The sequence below is a fragment of the Copadichromis virginalis genome, linkage group LG14, assembly GCF_057382275.1.
Source record: "Copadichromis virginalis isolate Kocher_CV1m ecotype Utaka linkage group LG14, C_Virginalis_male_GT1.1, whole genome shotgun sequence".
In the NCBI taxonomy this organism is placed as follows: Eukaryota; Metazoa; Chordata; class Actinopteri; order Cichliformes; family Cichlidae; genus Copadichromis; species Copadichromis virginalis.
In genome coordinates this window covers 15,282,763-15,300,057 of record NC_140631.1, presented here as the reverse complement: position 1 = coordinate 15,300,057, position 17,295 = coordinate 15,282,763, and the positions used below count along the sequence as shown (strand labels likewise).

Genomic DNA, 17,295 nt, shown 5'->3' with positions numbered 1-17,295 from the left:
CTGGCCATGTGCAGCGTGCCTGTTAGAATTTCTGGTATTTTTAGACACCATCAAAACAAAATTGAGCAGCTAATTAAATCACGATTTTCTGAACTAAGGGGAAAACAGCACACCTGCTGGGCAACGGTGTCTGCAGCCTGACCTCAATTATTTTTCTGGCTCCATCAATCGGTGAATTAAGGCCTGAAAATGACATTTCTTGCCAAATCCATATTAGCAGGCTTCATATAAATCGATCTTGTCAGGGACTAACAAGGTAGCTTTTTGCGATAAACAGTTATACACAACTTAAACGAAACTGCTAGCTACAAACTGCTAGCATGTTCATCCACTGCATTGAAACATTTTACCTTCACGATCTGTAAAGAAAACAGCTAAAGCATTGGTAAAATGAGTAAAACCTCTTTAATCTTTAATGCTTATTTTGTAAAATCTCATTGAATTGGGAGAATTAGTGGAAAAGTTCACTTTTTCGAGACATGACTTTGCTGTTACCTCTGTTGTTGGTGGATGATTTCGAAAATTGCATTAAGTGTTTTCCTGCGTAGCGGTGTTAAGGTTGTGATATCCCTGCTAAGGACTGCTAACTACACGCGAGAAGGGCTCATTAGCTAATTAGCTAATTAGGGGTAATTAGCTCAGATTGGCTAGTTAGTTTGTTTCATAATTAAAATTTACCTCTGTTCTAAGTTTGCATAACCTGCCATCGACCGCCTGGGTTGCTGTAGAGAAGGATCAATTGGTGCACTGCCATACTCTACGCTTTGGTAACAGTTTTAACAAACTAAGTGGCTCTGCAGTGGATCCTATTAGAAAAACTATCCATTACTTTGCAAAAACTATGTATAGAAGATTGACTGTGATTCCAGAGACAGATCCTGCATTTCCTACACTAGAAATCCCAACCACCATGGCAGCAGCTGATGAAAATCATAATCAACAGGTCGGACACTGGAATTCAGTATGTGGGGACCCTGAATGTCTGCACTTGATTTACAGCAATACGTCCATGAATAAAACATTTCTCAGAATCGTGACTGTTTCGTCACAGTCGAGCGGTACTTCAGAATTTCATTTAATCTCAAATCTTCTAGGTTACACAATACAATCGATGCTATTGTGAGCGCACCACCAAAAACAAACTGGAGTTTCTTGTTAAGTACAGATCACTTTAACAAATGCTCTCCAATACTTTGTCTTGCATTCAGTGGCGCTGAAAGCTGTTTTCCACGTTGGACTGCATGAAAGCCATTTTCTCCTGCAACAGATGGTCAACATTTTCAAGCGATGAAAACAGCCGATGCTGCCAATACGATCTATCATCAATCTTCACTGTTGCCTTTATAAGGCCAAGCAGAACATCCTGAATCAACGTTTGAATTTAAACACTGCTTCGCTATCTGATTGTTAGTGTTTATGGTTATATTAACACTTTCCCGCCTGAGTGGGTCTTCTGCTGCCATCGTTTTAAGGGTTTTAAAATATATCTGTCTGTGACTTGTTATAGCATTCTGTTATGAAACGCCTAATCCTGTGCTGACACCCTACAGTGTAACCCCCAACCTCTAACTCACCGTAGTGGACCTTCATGCTGAGAAAAGGAATAATAAAGAGAAGGAAGCGGCAGGCGGGACGGGGGTAAGGAGAAAGATATGGCGTGGAGATGAAGGAGAAGAAGAATGGTGGAGTTGTGAAAGTAAAGCCACATGTGTGTAAACGCTCGCTGACCTCCGCGTCAGCACTTTACTGCTTCCTGACGGTGACTTGCATTCCTGTGGTTGGCCTCCGTACGGAGTGAGATGAGGGGGTGCCATGACTCCTGCACCCCCCACCAAGTGCACAAGGCTTAAGCAGGTATATAAAAGAAGCGAAAAAAACAAAAAAACTTTGCTTTATACATGTACGTACATGTTTTATACTTATCAGTTCACAGCGAGGTGCTTCGTACTACTGGAGGAAATGGGAAAGCTTTTTTTCCTCCATTACTTTTCCACATGCGGCGGGCTGCTTGTGGAGCAATGCTGGAATTCTATTCACAATATTTTCACAGTATCTTAATGTTTTTGTTATTTCTCAAGTCCCAACTGTCTCCTCATCAAGTTATTGATTCTATTTCTGACTTTAACTTGGAGCCACAAAAGTGTTCGGCCTCCAGCGCCAGACAGTGTGGGCACAGTCAGTTGTGAGTTGGGATAAGGCGAGGATCCTGTAAACACTTGAGCAATCACCAAAGTGCCTGACCTCCATACTTAGTGTTTAAATGTTTGGCTTCAGCAAAAGCCTCCACATGCTGAATATCGATCTGGTTTTTTTCCACCCTAAATGAATTTTAGCAGGCTCCTAATATACTAGCGATGCTCTGCCATCGGGATAGTTCTAATTTAAGCATTTAGTGATAATCAGTATATTGCTGCAAGTCGCCAAAGACCCCAAAAGAATAGTTACGATACCCTGTGCCATCATTCAAGACACTTGGATAAATGTCCAGCTTGAGTCTGCCTTGTTTCTAACATTCACTCCAAAGGTTTGTTCTGGAGTATACAGGAGCCATAACTTCTAAAACTTCAAAAATACTAGTTAATGCAACTACACAGCAACTTTACCGCTTCTTATTTCGTCGTTTCGGGAGAAGAAACACATTTGTACTTGTCATTGTGCTACGATGTGCCATATGATGAAGATGGCGTGACAGCCCGGTATGAAACTTGTTAGCAGAGTGCATCCCCGGAGCACCAGATTTAAAGCATTAATGTTAAATGAAAGCATGCACATAAATTTATAAAGGATTTGGAAGAAATCCCTAAAGCACAAGATTTATCATATGATGGATAACTTCAGGTTTTCAGTTGGCATTTCTAGTTCATGACTTATTAAATGCTCGTTCTAATCATGGGGTGTATCTGGGATGATCAGGAAGAGGAGTACAGAAGTCTGGTGAGGAACTTTGTCGCATGGAGTCACACAAACCACCTGCAACTCAACACCTCAAAGACTAAGGAACTGGTTGTGGACTTCGGGAGGTCCAGAGAAGGTCCACTGCCGGTTCAGATAGAGGGGGAGGAGGTAGAGGTGGTCAACAAGTACAAGTACCTCGGGCTGTGGGTGGACAATAAACTGGACTGGTCATGCAACACAGAGCACCTGTATAAAAAAGCCCAAAGCCGACTGTACTTCCTCAGGAGGCTGAGGTCTTTTAACATCTGCAGGAAGCTCCTGAGGATGTTTTACCAGTCAGTGGTTGCTGGAGTACTTTTCTATGCTGTGGTGTGCTGGGGGAGCAGCACAGCAAAGAAGGACTCATCCAGGCTGGAAAAACTGATCAGGAAGGCTAGCTCTGTGGTCGGCATGAAGCTGGACACTCTGGTGACAGTGGCAGAGAAAAGGACACTAAAGAAACTGATGGACATTATGGACAATGCCAGGCATCCTCTGCACACGGCCATTAACAACCAGAAGAGTCTGTTCAGTGACAGGTTGCTTCTCCCCAAGACAAGAACTAACAGACTTAAAAACTCCTTTGTCCCACACGCCATCAGACTGTTTAACTCCTCTCTGGAGGGGAGAGGGAGGGGAAACAGGAGGACAAAGGAGGGGGGAACAACTAAGCTGTAGTGCCTCTTCACCTCACTGTGCAATACCTTTTGTTCAATACTTTTGTAAATAGTCAACAGTGCAATAGACCTCAATACTCGAAATGTGCAATTCATTCACTTGTATTTTTATTTTTTATTCCTATTGATTCTATTTATCCCCTTCGTATATTTTATTTATATTGTCTCTGTATTTATGTGTGTGTGTGTGTGTGTGTGTGTGTGTGTGTGTGTGTGTGTGTGTGTGTGTGTGTGTGTGTGTGTGTGTATGTATACATATGTGTATGTATATATATATATATATATAAAATATTCTGTAACTCTGAAACTTCTGTCGGTGCTGTGCTTTTTGGAAATCGAATTTCCCAGAGGAACCCACCCGAGGGATTAATAAAGTTCTATCTAATCTAATCTAATCTAATCTAATCGTTAATCTTGTGAAATGATTTGGTCTTTTGCACGCAAGTTGTGATATTTGCCTTCATGGCTGGAAATGTTCACATTTAGCGTTATTACTTTAATGCTAAAAGCAACAATAAGTAGTTGATGGCGAGCAATGCATCCGCTCATTTACACTCACAAAAAGAGAGTGTTAGTTTTTATACTATCAGAGTGTGAGCAATATACTCACCAGCCACTTTGTTAGATACACCTGTTCAACTAATATCTAATTTCCATGTGGCAGCAACTCAATGTATTTAGGCCTGTAGACATAATCAAGATGACCTGCTCAAGTTCAAAATGAGCATCAGAATGGGAAAGAAAGGTGATTTAAGTGACTTGAACGTGGCGTGGTTGTTGGTACCAAACAGGCTGATGATCTACTGAGATTTCCCCACACAAGCATCTTTAGGGTTGACGGAGAATAGTCCAGAAAAGCGAAAACAACCAAAGAGCAGCAGTTCTCTGGATGAAAATGCCTCGTTGATGCCAAAGGTCAGAGCAGAATGGCCAGACCTGCAATTAGTAACTCTAATAACAACTCACTACGGTAAAGATGTGCAGAAAAGTATCCCTGAACACATAGCACATCCAACTTTGACGCAGATGAGCTATAGCAGCAGAGGACCATACTGGGCGCCACTGCTGTCGGGTAAGAACAGGAAACTGACGAGACAATCTTGGTGAGTCAGTGTGAACTGCCAACAATTAACATAGGCTCACCTATGAGAACTGAGAAGATTGGAAAAATGTTGTCTAGTCTGATGAGTCTCGATTTATGCTGTGACATTCGGATGGTAGGGTCAGAATTTGGCATAAACATAATGAAAGCATGGGTGAATCCTGCCCTGTGTGGGGGATATTTTCTTGGCACACTGTGGGCCCTTAGTGCCACTGAGCACTATTTCACACTGTACTCAGATGGCCTACACATTCACCAGGTCTCCATCTAATTGAGCACCTTTGGGATGTGTGAACAGGAGATTCACATCATGGATGTGTCGCCAACAAAACTGCACAACTGTGTGATGCTCTCATGTCAATATGACCAAAATCTCTAAGGAATGTCTCCAGCACCTTCTTGAATCAATGGCACTGAAGGCAGTTCTGAAGGTAAAAGTGGGTCCTACCTGGTACTAGAGTTGACTGGCTCTGAGGATCTTGCCCTGCTTTCTTTCAGTGATCTAATCAGATTGTGGAATAGTCAAATGGTTGACACAACAGAATCCGTCCCATCAAATTATGTTACATGTGACTTTCTAAAAAACACCAATTTAACATTCCTACAGTTCACCTAGAAATTGTTCTGAAGGCAAAAGTAGGTCCAACCTAGTACTAGCAAGGTGTACCTAATGAAGTGTCTTGTGAGAATGTATTCATGGTCATTTAGAGACTGTTTACATGATTATTATTATGTCAGTTTGTGAGTTTTTGTAGTATTTTTCCCTATTACAAAATCACGCTGTTCTGCTGTGGACCTCTCCTGTGAATAGTTTTGAATGACACTAAAATTAATCTTGAATATTAAGATCTGGATCTTAGTCAAACTGACCCAGTGCAGCCAATATATTCTGAATGACTGCTCTCCAACAACGACTCTGATTACTGCTGGAAATCACAAGTGCTATCTAGACAAGTGCTAATTTCTTAAAGAGTCTCTAATACTAAATGATTTGGAATTGTGCATTTAAAATATGCAAATGTAAGACATCACTTGAACAATCACAACCACAAGACATTAAGTCACAGGGAGTTTTGGGGAGTGCAGTTTGCCTCCCACAGTGATGAGTTTAACAGATCACAGATGGTAAGTTCAACTTTTGGCCCTCTGAGGGAGCATTCTTAGAGAAAAGAGGCTCTCAGGTCAATATCATGGTGAGTCACTGCATAACAGGGTGAAAACAGGCACTTGGGCACACCCACTGAGACGCATAAAGTCAGGGTTACGGGGATGGGATTATGACAAAAGTTTACGAAACAGCTGGAAATAATGTTAAGCCCTGCAGACAGATGTCCTTGTCCAAAAAGCACTGATAAAAATCCACCTAACCCCCCAGATACACAAATGGCTACTGGCTCATCCCAAGAAATCAACCGAGACTGGTTAGTTATGTTAAGTATGGTTAGAAGTCTTGTAACACAAGACCTCAAGATAATACGAGTCAACAACATCAGTCTGTGTCATACGCATCGGCATCCACAAACACAGACACACATGTGGAGAGCCTGAAGAAAAAAAGGAGCGCAGACAGCAGTGCGCCAGCTGCTCAACATGTGTGTGGCGCTGATAAAGAACAAGAGAGGAGGCCATCATTGTTTGTTAAACTGTTCTGTTGCAGAACTTTTATTTTTTTAAAGCGAATACACAGCTCCGCATGTGATCATTAAGCCTGACACGATCCAGAATTAGAAACACTTCTGGCCATGAACCAATTAGGAAAGCACCATCAAACTGTAGGAAACTGGAAAGATAAGCAAGGGTCGCACTGATGTCTGGTCCTCGTATACTAGGTGACAAAGCTTGATGTACAAATAGATAGTATTTAGTATAACCTAAAAATGAATTACAAGTATGTTAGCAGCAACAAAAGCACATGCTCTTATTCGCCACAAAATCTTTGAAAATCCCATTTATGATGTTTATTTATTTCTTAACTTTGATCATTTACATCTACGATTGCTTGCTGTCACATCATTTTTTAATTATTTTTTTTACCCGTAACCTATGACCGGTGCACAGTAAGAAACACTGGCAGGAACATGTATTTTGTCTGCCAGTTATTGTTGCCAAAGTCGACCTTAATTTGTTCCTAACCATAAGAGTTTTTTTCAAATTGTAGCTGTATTTTTAAGATGTTGTACTTGTAAACAGACAAAAACATCACTGTGGCTTTTTAAGGAGGCTAAAGTTAAGTTTGTGGCCTCTGTATTTATAGGGAGAACCTGTATTAACTGTGCATCTGTCCTACAGTCCTAATGTAACTAACCAAGGTAACTATTAATAATCCAAACATTCAAAATTATAGCACTCAACTTATGAAATTTAAAAAATCATGATAAAGGAAAGGCATGCTAGGTAATGCTAGCTAGCCATTTAGCATTAACAGCAAAGCTGTTAGCTATGCTTCTTACTGGTCTGGTTAATGATGAAATATAAAAAATAAAATATAATGCATTAATATTTATTAAATCATCCAATATGAATGAAATCCATATGTATCCAGTGTGTAAGAACTAAAACCTTCACCTTGAACAGATGTTAAGGACCTTTTCTTGGGCGATCGTGGCTCAAGAGTTGGGAGTTCGCCTTATAATCGGAAGGTTGCCGGTTCGAGCCCCGGCTTGGACAGTCTCGGTCGTTGTGTCCTTGGGCGAGACACTTCACCCATTGCCTACTGGTGGTGGTCAGAGGGCCCGGTGGCGCCAGTGTCCGGCAGCCTCGCCTCTGTCAGTGCGCCCCAGGGTGGCTGTGGCTACAATGTAGCTTGCCATCACCAGTGTGTGAATGTGTGCGTGGATGACTGGATATGTAAAGCGCTTTGGGGTCCTTAGGGACTAGTAAAGCGCTATATAAATACAGACCATTTACCATTTTCTGACAACATTTACTGTGTCATATCCTCAGTTTCACCTCAACGAGTGATCTGAAGCTGGAACTGGGACATTTAAACCATGTATTCAGACTGAATACACTCACCGGTAACAGTCCTCTTGCTAACATTCACTTTTAATCATTAACCAACATTCATATTTGAGAAAAAAAGAACTACAACGCTTACGTGTGTGTTCCGTGCTGCTAGCATAACATACGTGGAGCAATGACAGATGAACTACGAGCTAGATTTCTCGTGTTTCCACCTTTACAAGCCAAAGACTTGTTGCATTTGTGGCAATGAGCACTGTCAGCACTGACTCTAACAAAGTAGAACCACACTTCGGAGCATTTAATTCTCGACACCATCTTCACAAAGCCCAGCGAGAACTTTATTTTGGATAAGGAATATCAAAAAAATCATGAAATCTGGTCAGATAAAATGTGAGAAATTGACCTTTAAGTACCAATAATAAATCGTATTTCTTAATCCTACCAATTTTACTGGGTTTCAGTACCTAGTCCTACTCTACGTATATCGACCGGGAGCCAGGTGAGGCAAAAACAGCGTGTTCTCAAGACTAACAGGTGCTTTTCCTGATGACAGAATCATTTATGACACAAAGTTTGAAAGAAAACATCCAAATAGAGATTCAAAACACCTTTACAACTTTTCCAGCAGGAACTATCCTCTATGCTATCCCTGATTTGGCTCTTGGCACTTTCTTGTCTCTCTCTTTCATTCTTTCTTTTCATCACGAAAGACATAGAAAGACCTTCACCTACACAGTAACAGTAACACAGTAACTTCGACTACCACAGTAACATGAAACCCCCCAAAAACTATATTCCATACAGAAATATTTTGTCAGTGTGAGACAAAAACCTATATAAATGTCTTTCTCTTGTGAGCAGACAGGAAATGAGCTAAAGTCGCACATTAAATGAATTTGCTCCCAAAACAGGCTCAGCCAATTAAGCGAGTCTTTCACAAACACTTAAACCTTGCGGCTTATACCTTAAGCAACTCTTGAGTTGGAAACCACCTCCATCCAACCCCTGTTTGTCCCTCAGACACCTTTTATACACACAAACACATCCTTCCCAGTAAACCTATGAAAGGACAATGCTGTGGTCTACAGGTAGGCCAGCATGTGGCGGTTACTTCCTAAAGCCAAACGTAGGATGCGTTTCTCCAGTTCCTGGATGGTAATAATTCAAAAAACTGTCTCTCTGTGTGTTTACAGCATCCTCCACTGATCCTGGGGCAGTTTATGAGAGGAAATTTGCCCGAATGAGCTCAACCTCGAGTAGACTGTGGGAGGTCTGCACATGGACGAAAACCTGTTTTTCTCAATCACGATTGGAGCGCCGAGGCGTGTAGGAGGGAGAAAGTCAGTGATCGGAAGGTTGCGATTGGTCTGTTACTTCTGTAGGAGGAAGTGGGCATTATAGCACTCTAACCTCAAGGCCTGAAGGAGACTCTCTGGCTGGCAGTAAAAACATCAACGACCGTTTGACATAAACAGCGAACCCACTGCGACATCTTAAAGAGTCTAGAGCCAGAGGACATAAACGGGACGTGCTAATGATAAAAAACACTCCTCGCTGCCAAGAATATCTGCATGGTGCGTTGTTCGGCTACAGGTCAACCATCACGGGCACTAACTGCCTTTTGATAAGTCACAATAGCCGTTACAGAGCTGTATATTACATGTATGCACTACATCTTTGGCTCATGCAAGCTAAAGCTAATAAGCAGACTCAGACACTGCTGACCCAATGCTTTTTATTTATTTCTTTAAAGCAATACGTAGGGATGCACTTGATTATCATCAGTTCACTTTCTCATTATTTTTTTTAATAAAATTCTAAAACATAGTAACAGATACATGTAACAGAAATTCAGCAGATCATTAACAATGAGATTGTTTCAAAAACACTTGCTAACTTGACAAGTTTAATGACATCAAGAAATTCATCCAGAATTTTTTCACCTCTATCGCTGTGGAGCTTATATAAAATACATATTTATTGTCTTGGTTTAACATCATTTCAAGGCCTAATCCTATGGAGATCTACTTCCAGGTGAAACGAGACATAGAAAGTAAAAGAAAGGCCAGAAATGACAACTTGGCAGGGGAGCACTTCTACTGTAGCCAGGGGGTAGAGAGGGAGCCGGGGAGAGAAAAGCAATAGCTCACATTCACACCCACAGCCAAGTGAGAATCACCAGAACACCCTAACAGAGGTTTTATTCCACTGTGATAAATCCACAACACAGGCACATTGTAACAGCACAGCCTTCTGACTCCCTCCACCGTAACCTGCCATGCACCCCCCGGAAATGTAGCTACACACCGCCATCGACACAGCCCCCACAGGCATAAATTCCCACATCGGCCACTTGGATAAACTACAACTTAGGCTCAACCTAAATTCATTGCCAAAGTATAAATTACCGTTAATATGTATGTCTTTGGACTGTGGGACGAAGCCAAATTACACAGAGAGAACCCACACAGGCTCAGGGAGAATATAGACAGAACTTTACAAAGAAGGGCCCGGCTACGCATTTAACATCCCTGTGCTGTTAAAATGACTTGCTAAATGTAAAGGTTACCTGTTCTCACATGATGTCAGGTCTGTATGCCTGTGTAACTGGGCGCTTTAGCAATAATTTTCCCTGGTTCTGCCATCAACCTCCAGCAATCAGTCGCAACCAGCCACAGACTGGTCTCTAGGCCTGTGTGACTAGGTCCTTGATTGGGCCCTACACTGTCACCATGACGGTCACATATCTAAAATGGTAGACAAGTTAATGTCAGGTGGTTAAAGTGATCATGTATGTGCAAAACTTCAATAAACAGCTAAGCGGAGCTAATAAAGCTAATGACATTTTTTAACGGGAGCAACAGCAAAAAATAGAAGGTGAATGAAATGGTAAGCTAGCATTTATGGTTGTTTTAAGCAGTTAGCCAAACATGGCTAACAAGTGCTAAGCTAAAAGTAAATTACTGTTAAAAACAGCCCAGATCCCATTAACACAACTTCAAATTAAACTAAAAACAGGCACGCCACCTGAAATATGTTGGGAACTACTAATCTAGTCTGTTAGCATTCAAACAGACAAAAATATGAGTAAAAGTAAAGAAACATTAAACACCGTGCGACAAATGCACTTTGACCAGTACAAAGTATTCAACTGAAATGGATTTAAAATCTTTAAACAAAAGAAATCACAAATAGGTGAAATGTGCACACTGAGGAAATGTCTGCTGGATAACAAAATGGTTTTGGGTATTATGGGGAATTTTTGGGCAGTCTCCTTGTGCCATCAACTATAACTTAACTGTGGCTACAAAGCAACCTCAGACAAAGAGACAGAAATGCAGAGAATGACTCTGACTCTTTTTGACCTCAGTCTGTTGCACTGTCAGGTCAACATCTTTGCGTCTGGTCAGCCCTGTTTGTCAGAGTCGCACACGCTGAAGTTTGAAAGCGTCAAAAAGTTGAAACCGTGGCTAAAGAAAGAGCTGCTGACAGCGGAAAACAGCGTGTCTGGAAGGCTTAGGGATTTTCACAAAGGAAGCATGCTGCTGTGCATGTGTACAGCCTTGTAACCTGCCTCCTAAGCTGCATGTGAGCGTACATCCACACGCATAGCTGTTCCCAGCCCACTGCATATTGTGCAATCTGTCGGTGAACCAACATGGCCTCTGGCTGGGGAGGAAGGGCCCGTCGAAAATGACCGAGGGATGTGGTCAGCGAGGGGTAGAAAGGGCAAACAGAGAGAAAAACAGGGAGGCATGATGCAGCATCAGCACACAGCGTGGCAACACGACCCCGTATCTCTTCAACCACACGCATAAACGCATCTCTTTTTCTCCCTTTTCCTCTTCTCGACTGGGCGCAAGACGTAAAAAAAAAAAAAATGCAGCAAGACATCAGACGTTGCTATGGCAACAGAGGACGGCACAAGTGCGAATAATATGGACAGATGTGAATAACAAAAACAACAAAACAGGACATAATAAGCGACGGTAAATCAGCTAAGAGAGACATTAAACTGTACAAACCCCACCATGCCCGACTCAAAAGCGCTGAAGGATACCAGCCTACAGGATGGTGTTGCTATGGTAACAAAGCAGGCAATGGGTGGGTATTTGCTATCGTTCAGTAACCACTTTTTGGTGTATGGGTCATTCATTATTTTTTTATATCTTTTTTTTTTTATTAATATACACAGCAAGGTTTCTGCTATTTAGCATAAGGAGAGAACAGCCTGGCTGCTGTCCTCAACAAGAGTCTCCTCATAAAGTCATCAACTGAAACGTGGAGCGTTTGATAGTTTTCAGACATGCCTTACTCTTTTATCAGCATCCAGCCACAGCTGGTTTCCAGGCGGTAAACTGATGTGGACTAAGCCCAGGTTATCAAAGTTAAGATTTCCTTAATTACACCTGTTCCCTGAAGCAGTTCAGTATTACATCCCTGGATTCTACATTTCCCAGAAAACAAGGCTCGGTTAGCTGGCATGAGGCCTCTGTACTTGCCTACAGCACAGCCACTTTCACAATAAAAGGCTCCAAGTTGGATTTATCTGATTTTCCATTTCCCATTTGTAATTACAGTTCCTACATAGGAACTACATAACCCTGGGGGTCTGGCTCAGTAACATCAGCTCAAAAACGGTGCAGTGGGAGCTTCGTGGCATGGGTTTCCAAGGCCAAGCAGTTTCTGCAGGTGTAACCTGTTGATGAAACCAGTACTTTTGACCATATAGTAGACGTGGAGAGTTTTAGCCCTAGAACACTTTATAATGCTATCACTAACATCGAGTATATTTTACCTGATATAATATAACTGATAAAACACACTTCCCAACACAACAACAATACACTGCAAATTGAAGTGCTCTTCTTTTTATTTCCCCCTATACAACATCTCATAAAATGACTGGGGATCTTGTGAGCCTTATCCAATCCCCCCCTACCCCCATGAGCAAGCACTTGGAGACAGTGGGAGGAAAGAACTCCCTTTTAACAGGAAGAAACTGGAACCAGGCTCAGGGAGGAGTGGCCATCTGCCGGGGGTGAGGGGAAAGAGGAGTGAGCAGAGAGAGGAAGACTGGACAAAAGACACACTAGAGGAGAGCGAACTAGAGTTTAATGATTGCTAATGATTAAATGCAAAGTGGTGTATAAACAAACATGGACTGAAAAGAGACAAGAGAAGAAGAAATGCATAACTACGGGAGGATTCACGGTCAAAAAGGAGAGCTTTAAGCCTAAAGGGTGTCTGTCCCATGAATCCAAACTGAGGAGGGGCCCACTCTACTCTATAAACCAGGAGTAGGCCAGCAGTTTGAGAAATTAATGAACAAAATAACTTGACCTAAAAGGATTACAACCTGCTGGTTGTAATCTGGGCTGTTGATGTGGCCGTTTTTTTGTTTTTTTTTCCTCTTTTCACTGCGTTTGGCAGGGACCTGAATGATGATTCACTTGCTGCAACACTACCAAAACGTACTGGAGCAACCAGCCATGGAAAGTATGAGATTGACTTTACGACACTTGTTGAGCATGACCACATCTGAGTTTATCCGAAAGCGACAGCGCAGTGTGCTCAGCGAGCCCGGATCAATAGCAGTTTATAAACCGCGTCCTGCTGCAGCCTGTTTGGATCACCTAGAGGGCAGATGTGTGTTAAGGGGATAATTTACAGCGCCCACATCTGACTCCCTACAAACACCGGAACTCTCGGTTTTAATACTTTGTGATTCCATCTTCTTGACGCCTGGGCAGGAGAGGGGATTGTGCAAGTTCACTTGGCAGGCAGTCCACAGGCACACATCTGGAGAACATTACGTCTGCAGGAGACGTGAAACCAGGGTCGGTGCACGACTTACCCGTGGATATCACACTACGTGTCATTAACCACGTCGCTTTTTTTTTTACACCCTAACAGATCACGGGATGCTTTCAGACAGAGGGTAAGCATCCTGATGTGGCAGCATGAACGGAAAAAAGTGACAACAGCAGGAGGATGAGGAGGCCTGCGCTCAATGAAGGTGGATTTTGGATCGAGCTGGCCTCTGGGCCAACGTGTGGATATTTCAAACACAGCTGCAAAGTGCGTGTCTGTGACTTTATACGGAGGGGGTAAAAAAAGGCTCTCCAGCGGTGGGTTTGCACAGGAATGCAGTGGAGACACAAATTGTTGCACGCTGCTCCCCCCTCCTCTTCCCAGCCACCCCACTGGCTTGCGTAACGTGAAACGTAGCAGCGAAAGGTAACCACACAGAGACAGGGGCAGAAAAATGCTCGCTTTAACGCTCGTCTCTGTCATTTTCTGAAGTCTGCTGGCACCCCGGTGAAGCGTCACGGCGCACAGGGAACATCTGTAACGGAGCGTTTCTGCCTGGGCTGCAGACACACACGCACACGGCACCAGCACGGCGGGTCTCGGTAGCTGCTGTGAGCCGTTTATTTCTGCCACCCCACCGACCATAAGCCGCTCACATCCTTACCTGCAGTCGCTCCGACGCAGGTTGCCACATGTTCGCAGAATCAGAGGTTCTCCGTCTCTTACTACAGCTTGTTCTCCTCCCGTAGTCCGGCTCACATCTGTTCGCCTTCACTGCTTGCCTCTCCGTCCTCCTTCTCTCTGGACTGGTCGATAATGAAGGATAGGTTGCTCCGCCTGGCTGTAGTTAACGCAGTGGCCACCAGGTGGAGGTACCTGCTATCCACGATGGGGCGCTTCGTGCTGCTTTCAAGTGCGGTGGGAAATCGAGGATCGATACGGTTAAGCTGATGCTTTGAATCTGCAGCCTGATTCTTAGGGGGACTTTTTGTTGGTTTAATCTGAGAGTATAAATGCTGCTTTAGCTAGTTTTTTTGTTTGTTTCTTTCTTTTATACACATTTTAACACTTCTCACTTTGTAATTTCCTTTGAAAAATCCATCACCTTAAATATTAATATTGCACATATCAGATTATACACTATTCGTCCCTGAATTCTCCTCTTCCATTTGGAGCATCTTCCAGTTTATTAATCTGGTTTCATGCAAGGTTATTGTAGTTAACTAAAATGAAACTATAAATTAAAACTAAATAAACTAAAATAACTCTAATAAAATTAAAATTAAAACTAGACTTTTGTGAGGAAAAGATAACCGAATACATTTTGTGAACTTGGAAAACTAAAATAAAAATATGGAAGAAACGCCCTTTAGCACCTGTTAGTTTATTTACATTTACATAACATTTATTACAGCTTACCTGACGAGGCATTGATGGATGTGTTTATTGAGACAAGACTGTGACTTACTGTAACTGCTTTCAAAAAGATGTATGTTTTATTGTAATACTTGTATTATCCTAAATCTCGCTTCTGACATATTCCCTTCTTACAGTAATAATTAAAAAGACTGAAACTAATAAAAATTCAATCAAAACTAAACATTTCTAGGCAATAAAAGCTAAACTGACTAAACTGACTCTGGAACTATAATCACTCTGGTTTCCTGATCTCCAGGTCCATTTTCTTTGGTTGATTGTGCAACATCAAGGTTCTTCTTGGAGATCCCGTCACTGCAGGCCTCAGTGAAGTAAATTCTATACTCCCAAAGTCCTGCATTTCCCATTTCCACATACATCCTTTTTCCAAGGCCCTATTTTTTCCACCCAGCTCTGTGAAGCAACACGAACATCAAAAGGCGCCCATAATGAAATTTAGCCTCATTACAAAAATGAATTAAAGGCCCTCGAAGATTAGTCATCTGGACCAAAACAGCCAGAAGTGGAAGAATGCAGTCAAATCAAAAGAAACGTTATGTAAACCCAACAAAAAAAGCATTATTTCAGCGGCTAGCAGCAATGAAAACGTGGTTAGTTTAAGTCTTCCGGTCTCATAAATCCCAAGTTGAACAAAGGCAGCTAAGGACAAAGAATGTTATGCTGCCCACACATTTTGATCTCCTTAAGCGCCTAAAAAACAAAGGCTGACTGTATCGGCTCAGAATGACCTTGTTACTCTACGAGCTCAGTCTGGAAGAGATATTCGTGAAAAACATCATCTGTTATTTTCTCGAAAATTGATCAATTCATTTTACTGCCGCCAAAAGTTGGATAATTTTTAATCTGCTGTCGTGTTAAAATGAAACTTTTAGCAGTAGACGGCGCCATGTGAAACAGCCTGACCCTCCAAACCGCTCAAAGGGCAGAGGTCAACCTCACAAAGTCTCGGAAACAGACTGCAGGAAAAGACAAGAGCCAGCAATCGCATCTGGTCCTCCTGCAATGTGTGTGTGTATGTGGGTCGACACACATAATCTACGTAGGTGTGAGGAACGACATGACTCCGCAGTCGCAGTCTGTATTTAGAGATGTTTACACGGGGAAACATCTGGATAAAGCCTGAGGTCACTGAGGGTGTTCGCATTACCAACACTCCATAAAAGGTCTGTCGCACGGCTTACGGTTCAGTGTGGTGGGTATGACCTTGGGAACAGAAAAACAGATGCTGTAAATAGCTAGAATCCACGTTTTCAGAAAACAGTTTAATCGCTGTAGCTCCATGTGTCCGCCCATCATAGCTGGATTATTAGCAGAACAGCAGCAGCATCGCTCGCTCAGTAATCACACTTCAAAATTCTGATGCTGCCACCTTTTTTTATGTTGTGTTTGGGCGAGATGCAAACTGATGAACTGGAGGTGCTCTGTTAAAAAACATAAACAAAGTCCTTTTTGTACGTATAGAACGCTATTTGGTAGAAAACCATGTTCGTGTTTCTCAGTATTGTTTTGGTATGAGTTCTAAAGCGCCTCAGGCCTCAGGTACAGCACTGGTACTAGTAGCACAACACTTTTTCAATCTGATAATAAATCTTTACACTGCCTGTAGAAAAGGGCACAGTACCATTACTGCTGCTACAGCTGTGACAAATGAGCTCATAGGTTCATAGGTGCCCTGGACAGAAGACAGCATTACACTTCCTCGTCGGTGGATCTGTTTAAGGCGTTTTGATTCACTTGATCGTGATTTACAGGTGAGCAAACTTATTATCGCTGGATTTGATCCTAAGGCTGACTGGTTTCAAAATCAAACTCAGGATGTTTGTGTAGACGGCCCAAAATCTCTCTCCCTCTTTAATGAGAAGTGTCGTGCAGAGTTCCCTTTTCGAAACCTATGATACTGTGCAAATATCTCGAGCCAGTGCTTATTTCTTGATATTTTGCTTCCAAGGATCCAGACTTTCTATTAATGTTTCAATGTTGTCTTGAACAAAAGTTCTCCAAGTTTTTCTTTGAGGTTGTATGATTTTTAAAAAACAATTTTAACTGTTTGTTTGGTGTACTTGCACTAAACTGTGACCTATGAATCATTCAAACATTTAAAAAAGGCACCTAGCTCAAGTGATCAACCAGCATTGCGTTTACACATAACAAAAAACTTTGTTACTAGTACCCTGTTTCTTACCCCATCATTTAACCGAATCTATTTTTAAAAATGCCAGAAATATTACAGTTTTGACATTCATTAATTTGTATTCTCGCACCAACAAGATGGTTCCCGATGAGTTATCAGGTAAAAACTTGGTATATCTCAGCGTGGATGCAAAAAAAAGAGGAAACTGGGTGAGTGAAGGACAAAAGTAGAAGTGG

General features: G+C 42.1%; 1 protein-coding gene across 3 annotated transcripts in view; it reads right to left on the bottom strand.

Annotated features, from left to right (window-relative positions):
• pid1 (phosphotyrosine interaction domain containing 1) overlaps window positions 1-14,323 on the bottom strand; it is a 36,921-nt gene extending 22,598 nt beyond the window's left edge. The window contains exon 1 of one of the 3 annotated variants that reach the window (XM_085429535.1): window positions 14,156-14,323. In XM_085429535.1, coding sequence (XP_085285661.1) covers window positions 14,156-14,185 — 30 coding nt within the window. In that variant the 5' untranslated portion in view covers window positions 14,186-14,323. Of the gene's footprint in view, window positions 1-10,246; window positions 10,434-11,702; window positions 12,138-14,155 lie in introns of those variants that run through there. The other 2 variants (XM_085429537.1, XM_085429536.1) reach the window with 2 other exon arrangements.
• Window positions 14,324-17,295: the final 2,972 nt, after the last annotated feature.